This window comes from Polypterus senegalus, chromosome 7 (assembly GCF_016835505.1).
Source record: "Polypterus senegalus isolate Bchr_013 chromosome 7, ASM1683550v1, whole genome shotgun sequence".
Lineage (NCBI taxonomy): Eukaryota > Metazoa > Chordata > Cladistia > Polypteriformes > Polypteridae > Polypterus > Polypterus senegalus.
In genome coordinates, this window is record NC_053160.1 from 90221801 (window position 1) to 90238830 (window position 17030).

The 17030-nt window shown below is 36.2% G+C and overlaps 1 protein-coding gene across 3 annotated transcripts in view; it reads left to right on the forward strand.

Moving 5' to 3' along the window:
* The window catches only part of prdm6 (PR domain containing 6), a 121102-nt gene extending 107732 nt beyond the window's left edge, over positions 1-13370 (forward strand). For 2 of the 3 annotated variants that reach the window (XM_039759008.1, XM_039759009.1), the window contains 2 exons: positions 541-717; positions 8267-13370. In XM_039759008.1, the coding sequence (XP_039614942.1) occupies positions 541-717; positions 8267-8381 (292 nt within the window). In that variant the 3' untranslated portion in view covers positions 8382-13370. Of the gene's footprint in view, positions 1-540; positions 728-8266 lie in introns of all 3 variants that reach the window. The other variant, XM_039759010.1, reaches the window with a different exon arrangement.
* The last annotated feature ends 3660 nt before the right edge of the window (positions 13371-17030 follow it).

Consider the following 17030-nt stretch of genomic DNA (forward strand, 5'->3'; position numbering starts at 1 on the left):
GTGCCCAGCATCAACCTCTTAAAGCATTTTATCATAACAGGAGTGAAGTTCAAATATTTTCCAGTGTATTATTTTGAGGTTTTTGATAAAATGAAGGCATTTCTATTCCATTACAGTTTATTGGTATAGTCATTTTTTTTAACACCAAACTCAAAGCAGATTTTTGGTAATACAGTAAATGAAGTCAACATACTATAGCATATATTGTACAACCAAATTTCCAAACTGCTTAATAGATATCTTCTTTCTGTACATTTTTGCTAAGCTGGTGAGTAGCACATCTGTATATTTAGTAAGTTACAATTCTATACATCAATCCAGAAATCTATAATAAATGTAATTGGCATAATTGTAAAATGAATCACCTCTGTTACCTTTTAAATTGTTCCAGTGATTCAAGAAGGAAACAATTAACATGTTTAGTAGTTCTGTGCTTTTACAGCATCCTAAGAATGTTAAATGTAAAAAATGACATTTAGGGTTTTACACTTAAATGTTTACAATCCCATTGTGATGCTGGTCTTCTGTCTTGCCACCTAGGCCTTACCAATGTGGTCACTGCTCTCAGTCATTCTCCCAGCCCTCTGAGCTCCGAAACCATGTGGTTACCCACTCAAGTGACAGACCTTTCAAATGTGGCTACTGTGGTCGTGCCTTTGCTGGAGCCACCACCTTAAACAACCACATCCGCACACACACTGGAGAGAAGCCATTCAAGTAAGTAACAGTGAGTACCAACGCTATGACCAATACTGTTTCATCCACATCTGCTTTGTTTACATATTGTGTTCTGAAATGGGAATCATTACAAAGAAATATATTTGATAAATTAAATTTATCATCAGAATCCCCTTTGCATCATTCTCGTGTGATATTGCCACCATAGATCTTGCAATAAAAGAAAAAAAAAATTAATGTAAGCAATGCCATTTTTTTTTAACAAACTCCAAAGTAAAAAGCATATTTTCCAATAAAGATTGCAGATGGGTGGTCGGATCTCTGATTAATTCTGGAATAATACAGAAAGTGCTGATTCATGACCTGTGCTTCAGCCAGCCAATCATCTCAAAACGTTAATAATAGTGCTGATTTGATTGAATTAAAATTCAATGGGGATTTTTTTTTACTTGGAACAAATTGTGAGCAATGACTGTTTTAAGAAGAGGTGATGCTAAATTGAAAGTAGAAAGCAATTAAGCCCTTTAATAAATGATGCAACTATTGATTATTTTAAAAATTAAACAAAAACCACAGCACAACCACATGAGCAGGGAGCTTATAGTTGATCGATGGACTACATTGTTAGTCCGTAACCAGATTTTTCTGTATAATTCCATAATAACAACAGTGGCACTGAAAAATTAGCATGTGTGTATGAGGCACTTATACTTTAGCCTATGGAGCTGCACAATCTGTGTGTAGTTTTCTAACGCATTTACCACCATTGTATCTGGTGGGGAACACTCCTGGAAGCTGCCATCTTCTCATCTTGAAATTAAAATAAAACCATTCAAAAATTATTATGAATTTAATCTGGGGGTAAAGAGAGTGTCCTTTTTCATCTTACCCCCAAAAAACGTCTGCTTAATGATTAGAAGTTGCAAATGTTTCTAATTACTGAGCCCATTGATATGCCCACTTTGCTAGCATATCCATTTTTACTTTAAGTAAGTATTCAAATTTAAAATTAAATAGATTCCTGAAGAAGTGTCTAATTGGAAGATTAAATTCATTATGAATTTTTTTCCTGTCTCTTTCATAGACCAGGATAAAATTTTAAACAAAAAAAGTTACCACTGTAGCAAGAAGAATGTTTCTAAGTGGGCTCAAAAGAACTTGCGAAGGCCACAGATAATATTTTAAACCAGTAATGGCACACTACACGATAATGTGCAGTGAATACACTTGACTTGAGCATTCACAGATTTCATACTCTTTCTCTGTACGTTTAGAATTTGTTTGCTCAGAGGTCGATGCACTTGCTGCTTCCTGAGCAGCTCTTCTTTTCTCCCTCTTAGCGGCCCGCTTCTTCTCTTCTTTCGTTGGCATCTTTTCACGTTAAAACTGACTTTGTCAGTGTTTGTGTTGCATTTACTTAGTACGTTTTCGTTACGTTATTTTTCACTTAAGCTGGCACTTCAGTCTTTAATCTGCCTCAAGAATAATTTAAGATATGAAGAGGTAGGGGAAGTAATGGTGAAGGTGGTAGGGATGAGAATCGCGGCTGTACGCACGTGTTGCACTGCCACCCTGCTGGCCGCTGCCGAGAATTGATTCTACAATAAAATAAAATAAAAATAAAAAACAGGAATAACCTTGGAGGTCAATCATCACCCTGAAAGCGGATAGTAGACGTCACGTAGTATATGTGTACCAAATTTCAGGTCAATAGGTGAAACGGTTTGCGAGCTACAGGTGATTTAAAATCCTGGACAGACAAACGGACAGCCATGGTAGCGTATTATATAAGATTACTTTTTCAATTTCTACAAACATATACTATATACAGTATTTTATATAGTAAACATTAAAATTTTAAATATTCGGATACAATTACACAACCAAACATGCACACACATTATCAAATGCTAGTGTGGTTTGTTTATAAAAAAAATAGAAAATGGCAGAATTTATGACCATTTCCATAAATTCAGCACGCATTAGAATATAAAACACAATCTTCTATAAGATAATAAGCAACACAAAACATAGAATGCAAAACGCTACAAATCACTTCAAAACATAGTAGAGAATATAAAACATAATCATTGACACAAATTGGTCACACATTCATAAAAATTTGAGTGATTGTTATTATCCCCTGAAAACTCACAATATACGGTAATACAAACATAATGACCTGGAAATATCACACCAAAACATGCACATCAGCTGACTAAAAATCTAAAACACAGTCTGTACTGGCAAAACAGTTCACAAAGACCGGCCTTTTGTCTTTGTCTGTCTTTGATAGTTTCCGTTTCACTAGCATAAGACTTGGACAAATTCCATTTTTTCAGTAATTAAATAGAAACCTCATAACACCATCACAGTATTGTGATAAGCATAAGGTATTTTGAGCATATGAATGCAATTCCCACAATGAGTGTGAGCCAAAATTACAAGTCTCAATATCAGTTTTTGTGCTTTATGAACATTTTAAAGCAATAAATGAGACATTTCATACTGGATACTGTAGTACGCATAAAATGTGTAGGGTTAATATTTAGACACATGTCATCTCATGGCTAAGATTGTGTTTTATAAGTGGTCCTTAAGTAACCATCAGCTCACTCCGACATGTACTGACATCTTTCTTAATGAACCATCTGTCTGTCCATTTTCTGAACACACACGTTTCCATTAATAGAGTTATGGAGCTCTTCCATTGAAGCTTGCACAGCACAGAACTAACCGAGCAGGCCTTCACAGACACACACACACACACCTGCTCACACCAGATCAATGTGGAGTCACCAGTTAACCTAAAGTCTTTGCAACATGGCTAGACAATGAACCCACGATGAAAGAAAGAGAACCTACATACTCCACACAGGTAGACACCAGATCAGAATTCAAATTCAGGTTCATGAAGGTAGCATTTTATTACCATGTCATTCTTTTAATGCTGCAACAATTAAAACTAAATACACAGCAATAGGATTTTATAGACTGTCAACACCGCATAATTTACTTATTGCTGTCTATGAATAGACAATCAGATTCTCTCTCCCTATTTCAATTTTAAATACTCTAAAATAGAGTGATATGTGTTATAATAGTACAACCAAAAGGGTTTGGAAAATGAGGAAATAAAGTGTCAGGGGTGTAGCTCAGTGACGGTCATGAAGGTAACACTGCTGCTTACTCCTGCATACTGTGCTAATTTTATAATACAAAATATATAACGTCTTCAATAAAAGATTTGGCAAAATCATCATATTTCCTTTGATATTTTCTGACCTAAAAATTAGAAATAGTATTTGGGCAAAATGGGTGCAACTACTGTGTATTTCACAAATTTTAGAAATAATGATGTCATTGATTACAATAAATGCATGTATAAGTAACTTACAGTTTTTTTTCTTAATTCTTCCTTTATTTATTTTTATTTTTTGGTGGTAAAACTGTTATGCTGGTTTCTGTATTGTGCATATATTTTATAAAACTCTACATCTTGTAACTTGTTATGTTTTAGGTTCATTGGCAGTTTCAGTTTTGAGATACTACATCAATCTATGTTGTATATTAGCTAAAAAAAAGCATATTAACACAATAGGATTGGAGCTGTTATCGTGAGTTGTATTAAACTGCTTGACTGCAAAATCCCCTGCTCACATTTGACTGGAGTCAGTTTAAGTTGCAGTTAAAAGGCCTTTTTGCAAGTAGACTCTGAAACATGGAAAGTGATTTGGAAAGATTTCAATATGATTGATTTTATCAGGGTTACAATGTAAATAGATTTTTTTAATTAATTGAGGAGGTTTCAGGGTCAAAATGGAAAATAGATTTCTTTTAACCTAAAGCCGTTACTTACGTGTGACCTTGTTGACTCAACTTAATTTTTTAACACCTTATGTCTGTCATGTTTTCAATAAAGCTGCCATGCAGCCCTAATTGAAGCTATTAAGAACCCTTATATAACTATAACTAATGCACGCATGAAGAGTTAGCTAAAGTGTGCTTATAAACAATTACTGGTATGCATCATAGCCTTTAAGGAGGGATGTTAATTATTTAGAAAATGAATTAAATTTAAAATGAATGATAAAAAATGAAATAAAATACAAACATACAGTATGTATATATAAACAGTATACATTTACTCTGGATCCATTCTTTATTTCAAACCAGGGTTGCGATACAATGGAAACCATCCCAGCAGAGATGTGCATAAGGCTGAAATCAACCCAGAAAATTATCATACATAATCACAATGGGCCAATTTAGATGAGGTATCTCATGAGACACATGTCTTGGTAATGTGAGATGAAGAAGACAGTATCCAAAGAACCATCCATGCTTACACGCACTGAATGCCAAGGCCAGAATTACAATACATCACTGTGGAGCTGTAGAGTAGAAGGTTGAAGTATTACACACACACACATATATATATATATATATATATATATATATATATATATATATATATATATATATATATATATGTGTGTGTGTGTATTATTTTTCTGTATATTGTGATATGTTTGAGGGAGTGAAGTGGAGGTAAGGAATACATCAGATCATGCCTCTTCTTAGTCTGGATTAATGTTACGGAGACTCAATCAACAGTATTAAAATTAAATTAAATATACCAAAATAGAACCTGAACCTTCGTCTCTCAGGTGGAATGGCTTGCCCACTTTAGCTTTCAAGTGTAGATAAGCACTCACCTCCTATGTCTCTCATTTTGACCCTGACCTCTTCCCTAGTGAGACTTCACTCCATCATTTCTGCTAACCCTACGGTATAATCAGCTCCGGCTTACTGTGGCTTTCTAATGGGGTTAGTCCCTTCTTTGGATAGTCTCTCTTTTCTACAGTGGTGTCCCTGCCAACTGCAACTCAAGCTTGATGTGTATGACAGGTACCGTATGTAACTTGCTTCCCACAAGTAACACCTTTCTTCCTGACACTTTCCTTTTGTGGTCCTCAGTCTTCTGTGGAAGTCTGCTATAGGTCCTTTTTGAACATCCATTCATCCATCCATTATCCAACCCACTTTTTGAACATGTTCTACTTTTAGGTGCCTTTACCCCTACCAACCTCATGCTAGTGCAGTACCCTTTCATACATAATGTACGCTATGCAGTATATCTTTTCGTTAGTTTTGGTGCTAGTCAGGAACCAGTCCTAGCATATGATACCAGCCTGGTAGTGTACATTCACATAATTGCCTGCACACAATTGACTCCAATTAACCTAATTTGAATGATTCAGGGATCTGGACTGTCCAGAGAAGACCCATTTGGACACAGAATGAACATGTGCTATAAAATGCACCACTGTACATACATTGTAATGACCTGGATATGCAGAATTAGCACTCTGATAACATTGGCAATAGCTGAACCCATAAAAAGGTCTTTGATTTCTACATGGTTGAACTCTTTGTCTCCTTCAGCTGTTTTGCAACTCTGCTCCAGTTCTGCTTTACCATTACTCACCTGCGGTCAGTGGCAGCACCATCTCCCACACGTTCCATGGGACCAGGAACTGATCCAAATGCATAAGTCAACTTAAGGCTCACCAGAAGTCACACACCCAAAACAATGCACTTTAGCAGTGGAGGAGTAGCTCCAAAGTGCTTCTAAATAAGTGCTCTATCTATACAATACAATACAATATAATACAATTTATTTTTGAATAGCCCAAAATCACACAAGAAGTGCTGCAATGGGCTTTAACAGGCCCTGCCTTTTGACAGCATCACTAGCCTTGACTCTCTAAGAAGACAAGGAAGAACTTCCAAAAAATACCCTAGTAGGGAAAAAAAATGGAAGAAACCTTAGGAAAGACACTTCAAAGAGAGACCCCTTTCCAGGTAGGTTGGACATGTAGTAGGTATCAAAAAGAAGGGGGTCAATACAATATAATACACAGAACAGAACACAAGTAATCCTCAATACAATATAATAGTAAAATAAAAATATTACAAGTACAGAGCAGAATTTAACAGGAGATGATATCACATGATTTGGATTTGGATTTTATTTTCTGTATGTCCTATCCTTCACAGCTCTCAGGTGTCACGTTTATGGCCAGCTTCTCCAGGTAGCTCACCTATTCTAATAGTTCATGGTCATCTGAGAAATGTGTCCAAATAAAGGATATTAGAATATATACAGAATATGCACACATATAACAGGTGACTGCTGGTTTCTAATATAAACACACACTTGCTTGATACAGGAGCCTGACAGGTTAAGGGGTGTCTTCTTTAGTAAGATGTTTGCATTCTCTCCCCATGTTTCCATGACCTTCTACTTAGTCCTCTATTTGGGGTTTCCATACTTAAGATTGATAGTCATCTCTAAATTGTTTTGGTTTCTGCTTCTGCATACCATGGGCCTGGATGCTGATGCTGTTGGCAGGACACACAAAAACAATAGACATAATACTTTTTTGCTTATTTTCATAAATTATACAAATTATCCCAAATTTCACATTCACACTCCATTCACTCACAAACAAACACAGCTGTTATGTGATGCTAGAGTTTCCTGTTACATTCATATTGTTAATGCACTTTAATAGGGTAGCATTGCTTTTTATGATTTCATGTTTGAGGAAGAAAGACAATAACTTTCAAACGTGCTCCTGATGAAAAGACGTGTGTTGGTGCACAAAATCAAGTATCTAATCAGACTGGTAATAAGCAATTTGCAATACACAAGCGTGTCATCAGACTTCTGAGGGCTCCGGAGAGATCCACACTCAGACCTTAACAAACACACCAGAAATCTTTACTTGATCAATACTCTTTGAGTTATTGTCATTGAACCCATGGGTTTGACACATTTCAGCTGACAGTTTGCATTCGTCAAGCCGTCCAATCATCATGTACTAGGGAAGCAAATTGCCTGGAAGGAATACACAGAAAAGCTTTTAGACACACTGTACAGTATTTTATTACCAAAAAAAGGGGATATGCAACAAAGCTCAGTTTTGAATATTCTCGTGTTGGAAAAATGTCTAATTGCTTTGCTATTAATATGCCTAGGAATAGCATACTTGTGTATCAATCACAGGACTATCTGCTGTTTCCTATAGCAAGTATTGTATTCATAACTGAGGATATACCATCCACAAAATACCATAAAAGCTTTTGCAATTACTTTACAAGAGGCTGTTCCTTTCCTCTGGCTTTCTGGTGAATTAGCAGGCAGCTAAAATTTGTTTTGTCATCCATTCCTCCTCAGGGCTGTAGAGCAGAAAACAGGAGAAAGGATGCTCTCTTTGATAGCTCACTACTGAAAATCTCTTTTTGTTCTTTATCTATTTAAAGTGACAGTGATCTGGAGAGTAACTGGACAGGCCTCTCAGGAGAAATCGCCTTCTTCCCAGGTTATTGACAGAACCCTCTGTTCTGAAACATGCAGGCTCTGTCCCATCACAGGCATCAAAGTCTAAGAAGTAGCCACCAATTAGACCTCTCCAGACTTGTAAAATTTCCAGGCGCTTTTAAGTGTCGGTTGTGATTAGGATGGAGGACGTGAGGCCCATCAGATCACTGGTCTCAATTTTCTCGCTTGCCTCTGCAGGTGCGAGAGGTGCGAGCGGAGCTTCACACAAGCCACCCAGCTGAGTCGGCACCAGAGGATGCCCAACGAGTGCAAGCCAATAACAGAGAGCACAGAATCAATTGAAGTGGATTAACTGATTGACTAGCTGGAATTAAACTGCAAGGAAAGTCATGATTAAATGTCACGGACACTTAAGCAAAACCAAAGATTTCCTCTGAGCAACTTTCAATCAGTCCCAGAAAACCGAAAGCAGTAATAAAATAAGTAAGATGTTAAAAGATATTGATCCCAGCATGGATGAGAGACCAGCAGCAGGAAAAAAAAAAAGAAAGAAGAAATTATTTATGTATGACTGGGGATCCCGGTACGTTCAGTGAACATCAAACCTGGGGCTGCACAGATTTCCAAAGAAGTCCCTCTGTCTATAGCTTTATTTCCCAAAGCCTTTCTTAGGAATGGCAGTTATAACCAAAGTGAAAAGACAAACGACTGAGAGCGCACAGGAAGCGCATCTGTTTTGGTTGCACCTTTTTTAAGCATGTGTCTAAAGGGGATAAGAGATGCCCCTCTGTTTTGTCTTGATGTGGCTATTATAATGAAATGTGATTTTATTTTATTTTTATTATTTTTTTTTTAGAACAGCGCTTTTAAACAGACTGAAACTCTCTGTACAATATAATACCAAAGGATATTTATCTTCTGTTTCTCTTGTATGTTTTGTGCACTTTTTGATAATGCTGAGTTTTGGTTTTGTACACATTACCAGCCACAGGAATGTATAATATACCATTGCGGACGTTTTGTGTAGAACTGTGTATCAATATAGACAGCTGGCAAATCTGGATCAGTCAGGACAAATCATGTAAAAAATTGTGGCTGCCAAGGGGAAAAAAAGTAGCTGCCAAAATGACACAAATTCATTCAAGAAATGTTTTTTTTTCTACCTGGGAATACACCTTTGCAATTAACAGAGCAATACAGTATATAGATATATTGGAAGTAACTGATTTGTAACTTATTAAATCAAAGTTTCTTCAGCAAACAGTGAATTTTAGGCCACTTTGCCTACTGTGTAAAAATAATGTGAATACAGTGGCCTAAAGGCAATTATTGTGATTTCATTTTTTAACTGGGTTCAGATTAATAAACTAACTTTCTATGTCAGATGCCATTATCAGGAATATGCACTACAAATACCAGATTGCCAAAGAGTTTGTAGGTAATTGCAGTCAAAATATCCATCTTTGTGTGTACCATTGATAGTTGTTGCTGGAATACAAGTGACTCTTGTTTAAGCTGCATTTTGCCCTTGGCCCGCCCCTCTCATTATTATACATTAGGTTCACCTGGAAAGGCTGTGGCCTCAACACACACAGAATCCTTGGAAAAGCTGAAAAGTCACTTGTTATTTGTACCCACTAGAATGGCAGATCTACCATCATCTACCTTCTGAAAAGTACGACAAAGGGGCCGGGATTCTACTAAACAGACATACTGATCAGGTAATGCCAGCAGAGTTGAAGATATGGTGAGTTCTAGCATACCATGCAAGACATCTGCTGATCTGTTTTACAACAGAAAGTTATCATGGTTTCTGATGCATGAACCTTGAGATGCTTTCACTTTGTATAAGGTACTGGTAATATTGAACAAACTAAAGAGTTGGGAATCTGTGCCTGTATGCTCTGTGTATTGTATTTATTGAATAAGTAAAACAGCTTGGGAGATCAATGTAAAAATATCTGGATGCAAGGTGTCATAATTGTTACCAAAAGTCGTTTTTTAATAAAAGTTAGGTCTATTCATTTTTATTAATAGATGTAAGGATTACCTACATAATGCCAAAGCAAACTATTTCTGTAAATGTACTATTAATAGTTAGAATGGTTTGTTTCACCCAGTCAACATCAGCATATAAAGATATACTGAAATAAGAAAGTTGTGGAAAATGTCCGCCCATATGAATTTTAAACTTATTCCAGTTTACTACCAAAAACTGCAGTATGGGAAAAATAAGCCCAATTGCATTTGTTATACTGTATGTAGCAAACGTTCATCGAAAAATAGCTTTAATTTTAAGAATTTCAATTGTAAAGATGAATCTACGACTGTAAAGGCACAGGAAGATGTTTTGAGGCGATGGCATTTCCCCTGCTGTTTCAAACAGTGGTGGGCATCTGTGACTTGTCGTGGAATGATGGTGTGCCATTCTAATCCTGTAAAGCGCATTGAGGTAACTGCACTGCACAATATCGTATTGTGGTGGGGACTTAGCGGTAGTTTGGTGCAATTTTTACTTGAAATGGGGGAGCAATTGCCATGCTACGCTGTCTGTACCTTTGTACAACAGGGCAACCGAGTTCAGTACACAGCAGGCTGTTTTATGAGTATAACCAAACACAACAATAACGGCAGCAATTTATTTCTTCTATAACCCAAACTCACAAAAGGAGTGCTGCAAACACCTTGTGTATGTTGACTTCTTGTTTTCTATTTCTGCTGTCATACTGTAGTTCTGAATTAGCCAATAGAAGGAACATTCAGGTTGTGAAACTTTGCATATATACACACGAACACATAAGATGTAGCAGTAGAGGCAGTAGTGCTGTCACACATACAGAGTACAATGAAACTGTTACTTTCACATCCAACCAACATGAAACTGTAGTGTCGGGGAAAGGAGTGTCAGTAAACATTTTATAAGAAAAAATCAGGAACAAAGACATAGCTGGAAAAATAAGCAAAGGACAAAACCAGAAGTCAGAAGCCTGACCGCCAAAGCCACTACTACTAACCAGAAAAAATCACAGAATTTAGCACCAAAAAGTACCAAAGAAAGGTGCATGCAGTCACCAAGGGTTTATATCCAATCTTAGACAAGTTAGCACTATGTGAGGTAAACATTACGGAGTCACAGCGATGATGTCACTGTTGCAACAACCAGACGCATTTATTGCTAAAACAAATTAGCATCAAAAATAATATTGAAACATGAGAAGCTTTTAAAATAATGTTAACAATTTAGAAGCAGACATGACAAATAGAATTTGCAGGTCAGAAAAGCCCAGAAAAGATGTATAACTTTATTTTAAAACCTTAAGAAGAACCCAAGAAATTATCATTTATAACAGCTATACATCTCAAGTCCCTGAATATAGAATATTACAGCATATTGCACTTTTTAAATATTTCCGGAATGGATTCCTCATGTTGGAATATATCGCCTCCTTCCTGTGCCCTAAGTGTTTATCACAGTGATGAGTTGTATGTTGGTCAACATGCAAGTAAGAATTTCCATGTACTCTGTACATAAGACACTACTATTTCTACAATGCTTTAAATGTTTGCTTTTATTGTCTTTATTTAATGCAGGCAATTATGTCTGCACAGCAGTAAAGTGACTAACATGGCTTCCTCACAGTGCTAGGGTCCTAGGTTTATTTTCTGTCCCAATTATAGTGCGCTTGAGGATTTTGTCTCTTCTCTTCATTCCTGCCTCTTCTTTTCCTACTCTGCTTTCCGATCCCTTTGCATACATATGTTATGAACGAACGTGGGCTTGTACATAATTGTACCCTGTCATGGACTGGTATCTCATCCATGGTTGGTTCCTTGCCTTGACACCACTAATCCAGACATTGAGTCTCATCCAAAATTGCCTGAATGTAAACTCAATGATCATGAATGGGCATCTTTTCCTCTCATGTGTTATTTGCCTGTTTATTAGGACTGAACATGGAATATTTAAAAAATTATTTAGATAGACAAGTGGATGGAAAGCATTTGTAAGTTGTACACAGTTTTCAGGCAAGCTAAATCAAAAGTTGGAGCCCCAGAACAGGAAAACAAGAAGTCAAATGAAAGAACTAAATAGATAATAAACCCGAATCGCCCTATTATTATTAATGCATATTCATGCTGTAATCATTAGTCCAATTTTGGCAACTTTCCTTTATTAAATATTCAACAAGATGACTTTGTTAGCATTTTCGCAGTAGCAATGCATTTTCCAAGGTGTAATATCAGCTCAGCAGTAAGTGCTTCTGTCATTAGGGCAATAAAGTGTGTGTGCTGGATATTTTGTTATCAGAACCAAAGAATTCAGAGCATTCTGAAACTGGAGCGACCATTTTATTTTAATTGTTACAGCTTGCTTATGTTGTGTTAAGATACATTTTTAAATGTGGACCCCGATACTTTGCAAGTATCGTAGTACCTTTCTGGTGACACCCCCAGTTTAAGTGTTCTCTTTAGTATGTCCAGTGCACCTGAAACTTACCTGACTTGTGTTTTGTTTAATATTGACACATGCAGCTTCTTCCACCGTCTATATTCAGAAAACACACCATTATGACAGCTGCATAAAGCAAAATTTTAAGCAATATGGCTGCTGTCGATATGCACTGAGAAACATTTCCTTCAGGTTACAGCAATTTTACTACTCTTAAAATCTTTGAACTGAGGGGGGTATATGTGAGCCATTAAATGTGTTTCATAGACTTTGTGACTTATTTCAAAACTCTATGCTGGTGGTTTCCACCATATTGAAAGCTATTTATTTTTCTCGTTTAATAAAAGCTAGCATCCTATAGGAGGCTGAGGTTACTGCAACCAGATCATCAGTGTACATGAATGGTCCAGCCACAAGCCAAAGCAGCAGACTATGGTGGCACACGTTTTATAAGGCAGATCTAAAGAATCTAATACTAGAGGAGCTAATGCAAAATAGGAAAGTAGAGATGTGTGGAGTTCAAGGTCCATAACCTTTTATAAACCAGGTGCTAAATATAACAAACACTGTTTCATGTGAGCAGGACATCTTGTTACTCAGGTCTAAGGCAGCTGCTCAGTGCTGTAGTCTTATAAGACTAGTGCGGAGAGAACACATTCAGTTTGCCAAAGAATATCTACCACAGATCCGTGCTAAAAATCAGATCAACATTTTAAAGACGAATGGAGTGTGTAGGTGCTGTTACATTACTAAAGAGATAAACACTTGCAGTGTTGACCTAATGAGGAGGTAATTTTACTAAGAACTAATGGTAGACCAAAACAGTGCTCCACTGGCGCCTGCACGCTGTCAGCATATTGTGAGCGTCAATCATATTTTCTCAGGATATTACTGGAATGAAAAGCAGACTCCAAAAAAACTTTTATTGCCAAAATCTTTTAGGTGTTATTCTGTTCCCTCCCTGCTTCACAAGGTATTGTCTGTTTAAAAAATATAACTGACAGAAGTGTCCTATTTCAACTCCTTACATAAAGGTATAAAATCTGCAGCTGTATTATTAAAGACCCAATCTCTCCTAAAAAAAAAAAAAATCCTGCAGACAATAACTGTATGTTAATGCTTAGTAGTGTCTTAATTTATCATTGCCTGCAATAACATTGGCTGTATTAAGCGTAAAGGAAATTCCAAGAGGATGACAAATTAAATAAATACTGTATTATTACAAATAATTTAAAATATCATCTGTATAAATAATACTGACCATTCCTTCATTTGCTTGTCTGGCGATTCCACTGCCACGGTACGTCTTTTTCTTTTATTGTTTTTCCATGTCCATTAAGGAGCACTTAATACGAAAGAAGGGTGAGCAGCTAAGAAATTCAGTTTTGTTGCATCCTGGTCATCACTTGCTAAAATCATTGCTGTAGGTGTGAGGTTTAATCTTCAAATCACCAGAAATTTGTAAAGTGAAAAATTCATCTTCTGTCAGCGCATAGTGTACTTGGCACTCATCTTTTTACTTTGGTTTTATCGGAGAAAGAAGGTCAATTCAGAACACTGACATTTAAACTTTGTTGCAGAAATACTAAGCATGGTTGTGCAGGATTTATTTCTAATGTTGTTTTTCATTTTCCGTTTCTAATTTTTCAAGATTTCAAAAGTTACGTCTTTTCACAAATTAATCCTGAAATGTTTTGCTTCCCAATAAAGACTGCAACTTTTTTTTTTTTTAATAAAATGGCACCATTATACTAAATATAATGCAAAAGTAACAGTCCTCTTCTAATCGGTACATGGAATCATTTTTGCCATAGTGTCAACACTGCAATGCATGTTACTGTATTCTTGGGGTATAAAATGTAAAACATTGAAAGAAAATGAACAGTCAGTTTGAACAAATGGACATATATTTGATTAATAAATCATTTGTATAAAACTCAACTCTAGGCAAGATTTATTTTTCACTTAATCTGTTTGTTTATTGATTGCTACAGACAATGAATTTACTTTGTTTAACTGAGCATTATGTCATTATATAAAAATGTAAATTCTGAACAAAATGATTATGAAATCTCTGTCTTTTTAAATGCTTTGCATTATTTCCAAATAATTTGTAAATTTTTGAGTTATTCTGTCAGAAAAATAAGAAGCATCACACTAAAACATGATATTTACAAACCCTAGACCAGAGTTCAAAAATCAAAGACAGTACAATTTCACCCTTTAACAATGTTATTTAGTCCAGTAATGTCCCAGTTCAGTCATGGGGGACCCTATGTTGTTCTGATTTTATTGTCCCAACCAGTGTCATAGTCGGTAAGTTCTTTTACTACTAATGCACCACATTTTTTAAATAGCTGGTGTTGTTTCTTCTCTTATTCTGAACATAGCAAAGACCATTAGTATGAGATTTACATATACTTTAAAGTTCTGAAGCAACAAAGGAAATTTGACAAATGAGAGGATGCAATTCAGTCCATCATTTCTGTTTGTTTAGCTAATAGCTAAGCTGTCGTAATATTTCATTCATATTCTGTGTAAAGGTTGTCAAGGTTTCTACTTCAATTACATGTCTCTTTAGTTTGTTCCAGTGCTTCCTGGATTCAGTCCTCAATGCACTTCCCCTTAATTTCCACTGATGTCTTAGAGTATGTGATTCACCCTTAAGCTGAAAAAATGTTGCTGGATCTACTTTATCAATGCCTTTGAGGATTTTAAATACCTGGATTAGGTCCCCACACAGTCTCCCTTGTCTGTCAGTGTAGGACATGACCTTCAGTACTGATGAGCATTTGGTTGCTCTATTCAACACTTCCATTGCAGAATCCCAAGGCAAAGTCAAAAAACAGAGCACACAGGTCAAAAATCCAAAGAAATCAAACAGCGCAGGCACAGCATAAACACTAGAACTCACTAAATTCCCAGAATGCATTCAAAATTTAACTGCCAAGAAGTATAGTAAAGCTTCTGGATTTGTAGGTTAAAGGGCACTTCCTGGCAGATTGGCTTAAGGGCCACCCACAAAATACACGAAACATAACCCAGGCAGCCTGCATACACAGACACAATCAAAAACAAAGAATAATGCAAATAATCAACAAAAGTAATCATAATGTAATTAAAATAACCAAAAATGAACAGAACAGACCAAAAATCTGAATTTTACCCCTACCCAGGAAAAGAACCTTGGTTGAAACATTAACTATTTAGCTTATGATTATGGGACAATATACTCTCACTATGAAAGTGCAGCTAAGAAGAACAAGAGAGGTTAGTTCTGGATTTGTCATTTACTCCTTGAAAAGTAATTTTTGATAAGCTGCAATGCATTATAAAGAACATCATGTTCCAAAATTGCCACAGTTCACTCTTGTGATGACACAGCCTTCGACTCTTCATTATTTCAGGCCATTGATACCATGAAGATAGTATCCTGCAAGCTGGAATTCATCTAAAGGTGAGTCCTTAGGTTTTAGGCCACACTTTGCCCTGGTTCCTGCTGTTTTGAGGTTAGTCTACTCAAATAATGTCCTTACTAGTTGATTCAGATGTACAGTGTTTATCGAGAAAAAATGCAACTTAAACTGTCTTCTGAGGAGCCACCTATTAGGTACATTTTCTTTGACACAAACATGGCAAATAATTCTATAAATGAAATTGAGTTAAAAACAGTGGTAAGGCATGTAAGCTCATTAGCATGTTGGAGTTTATAGTCACCAATATTTTATATTGTGCATCAAAAGGATTACTTTATATTAACAATGATATTTTACTCTACTTACTATCAGATAAATCTTCCTCTAAATCAGCATATGGAACTAATGGAACACAGTGCTACTGAAGGTGCATCTTGTCCCAACTGTACATTTGGTCTGGTGTTAATATTGTACATTGAGCTTGAAAATAAGTTGAAAATTCCTGGCAGCATTGGTATCAGTGGATTTCGGTACTTTATGTACTTGCAATCTGAAAATACCATGGTATAAATTAAACATAGCCAGCCATCCCTGTGATAAACTATACTCTCCCAAATATTCTATTTTTCCATGAAAGTTTTTTCTCCCACAGCATTGACCCTGAGAGAAGCATTTTTTTTTTTTTTGCTCATTTTTGGGCACTTTTCAAAGCTTCTTGGCAGAGGTGCTGATGGCACATATGTATTCTCTTAATGTCACAGGAGGTCTCAGACTTCATATCTTCCCCAAGGCCTTCATTTTTCATGTAACTCAAGCTGTTCGCAAATTTCTCATTCCTTCTTCATGGTTTTGTGCCTGCCATCCCTGGACCTTTTCTAAAATGAAAACAGTACAGTCCTCATCTCTAGTTTTATCTCAATAAGGAGGATCAAGTACAGTTTCCTAAATCTCAAGGAATGTTTCTTGAATATGTAGAAGATTGTTTGAAGGCTCACAACAAGAGGTGAGTGTTCTGTTGATTTGTTTGAAGGTTCACAACAACAGGAGGGTTTTCCATTGATTTTTAGATTACAACAGCATAGGAAGGACTATGCCAGAGTGCCCAGTTTTTTGAGAGAACTTGCTTTACATGACA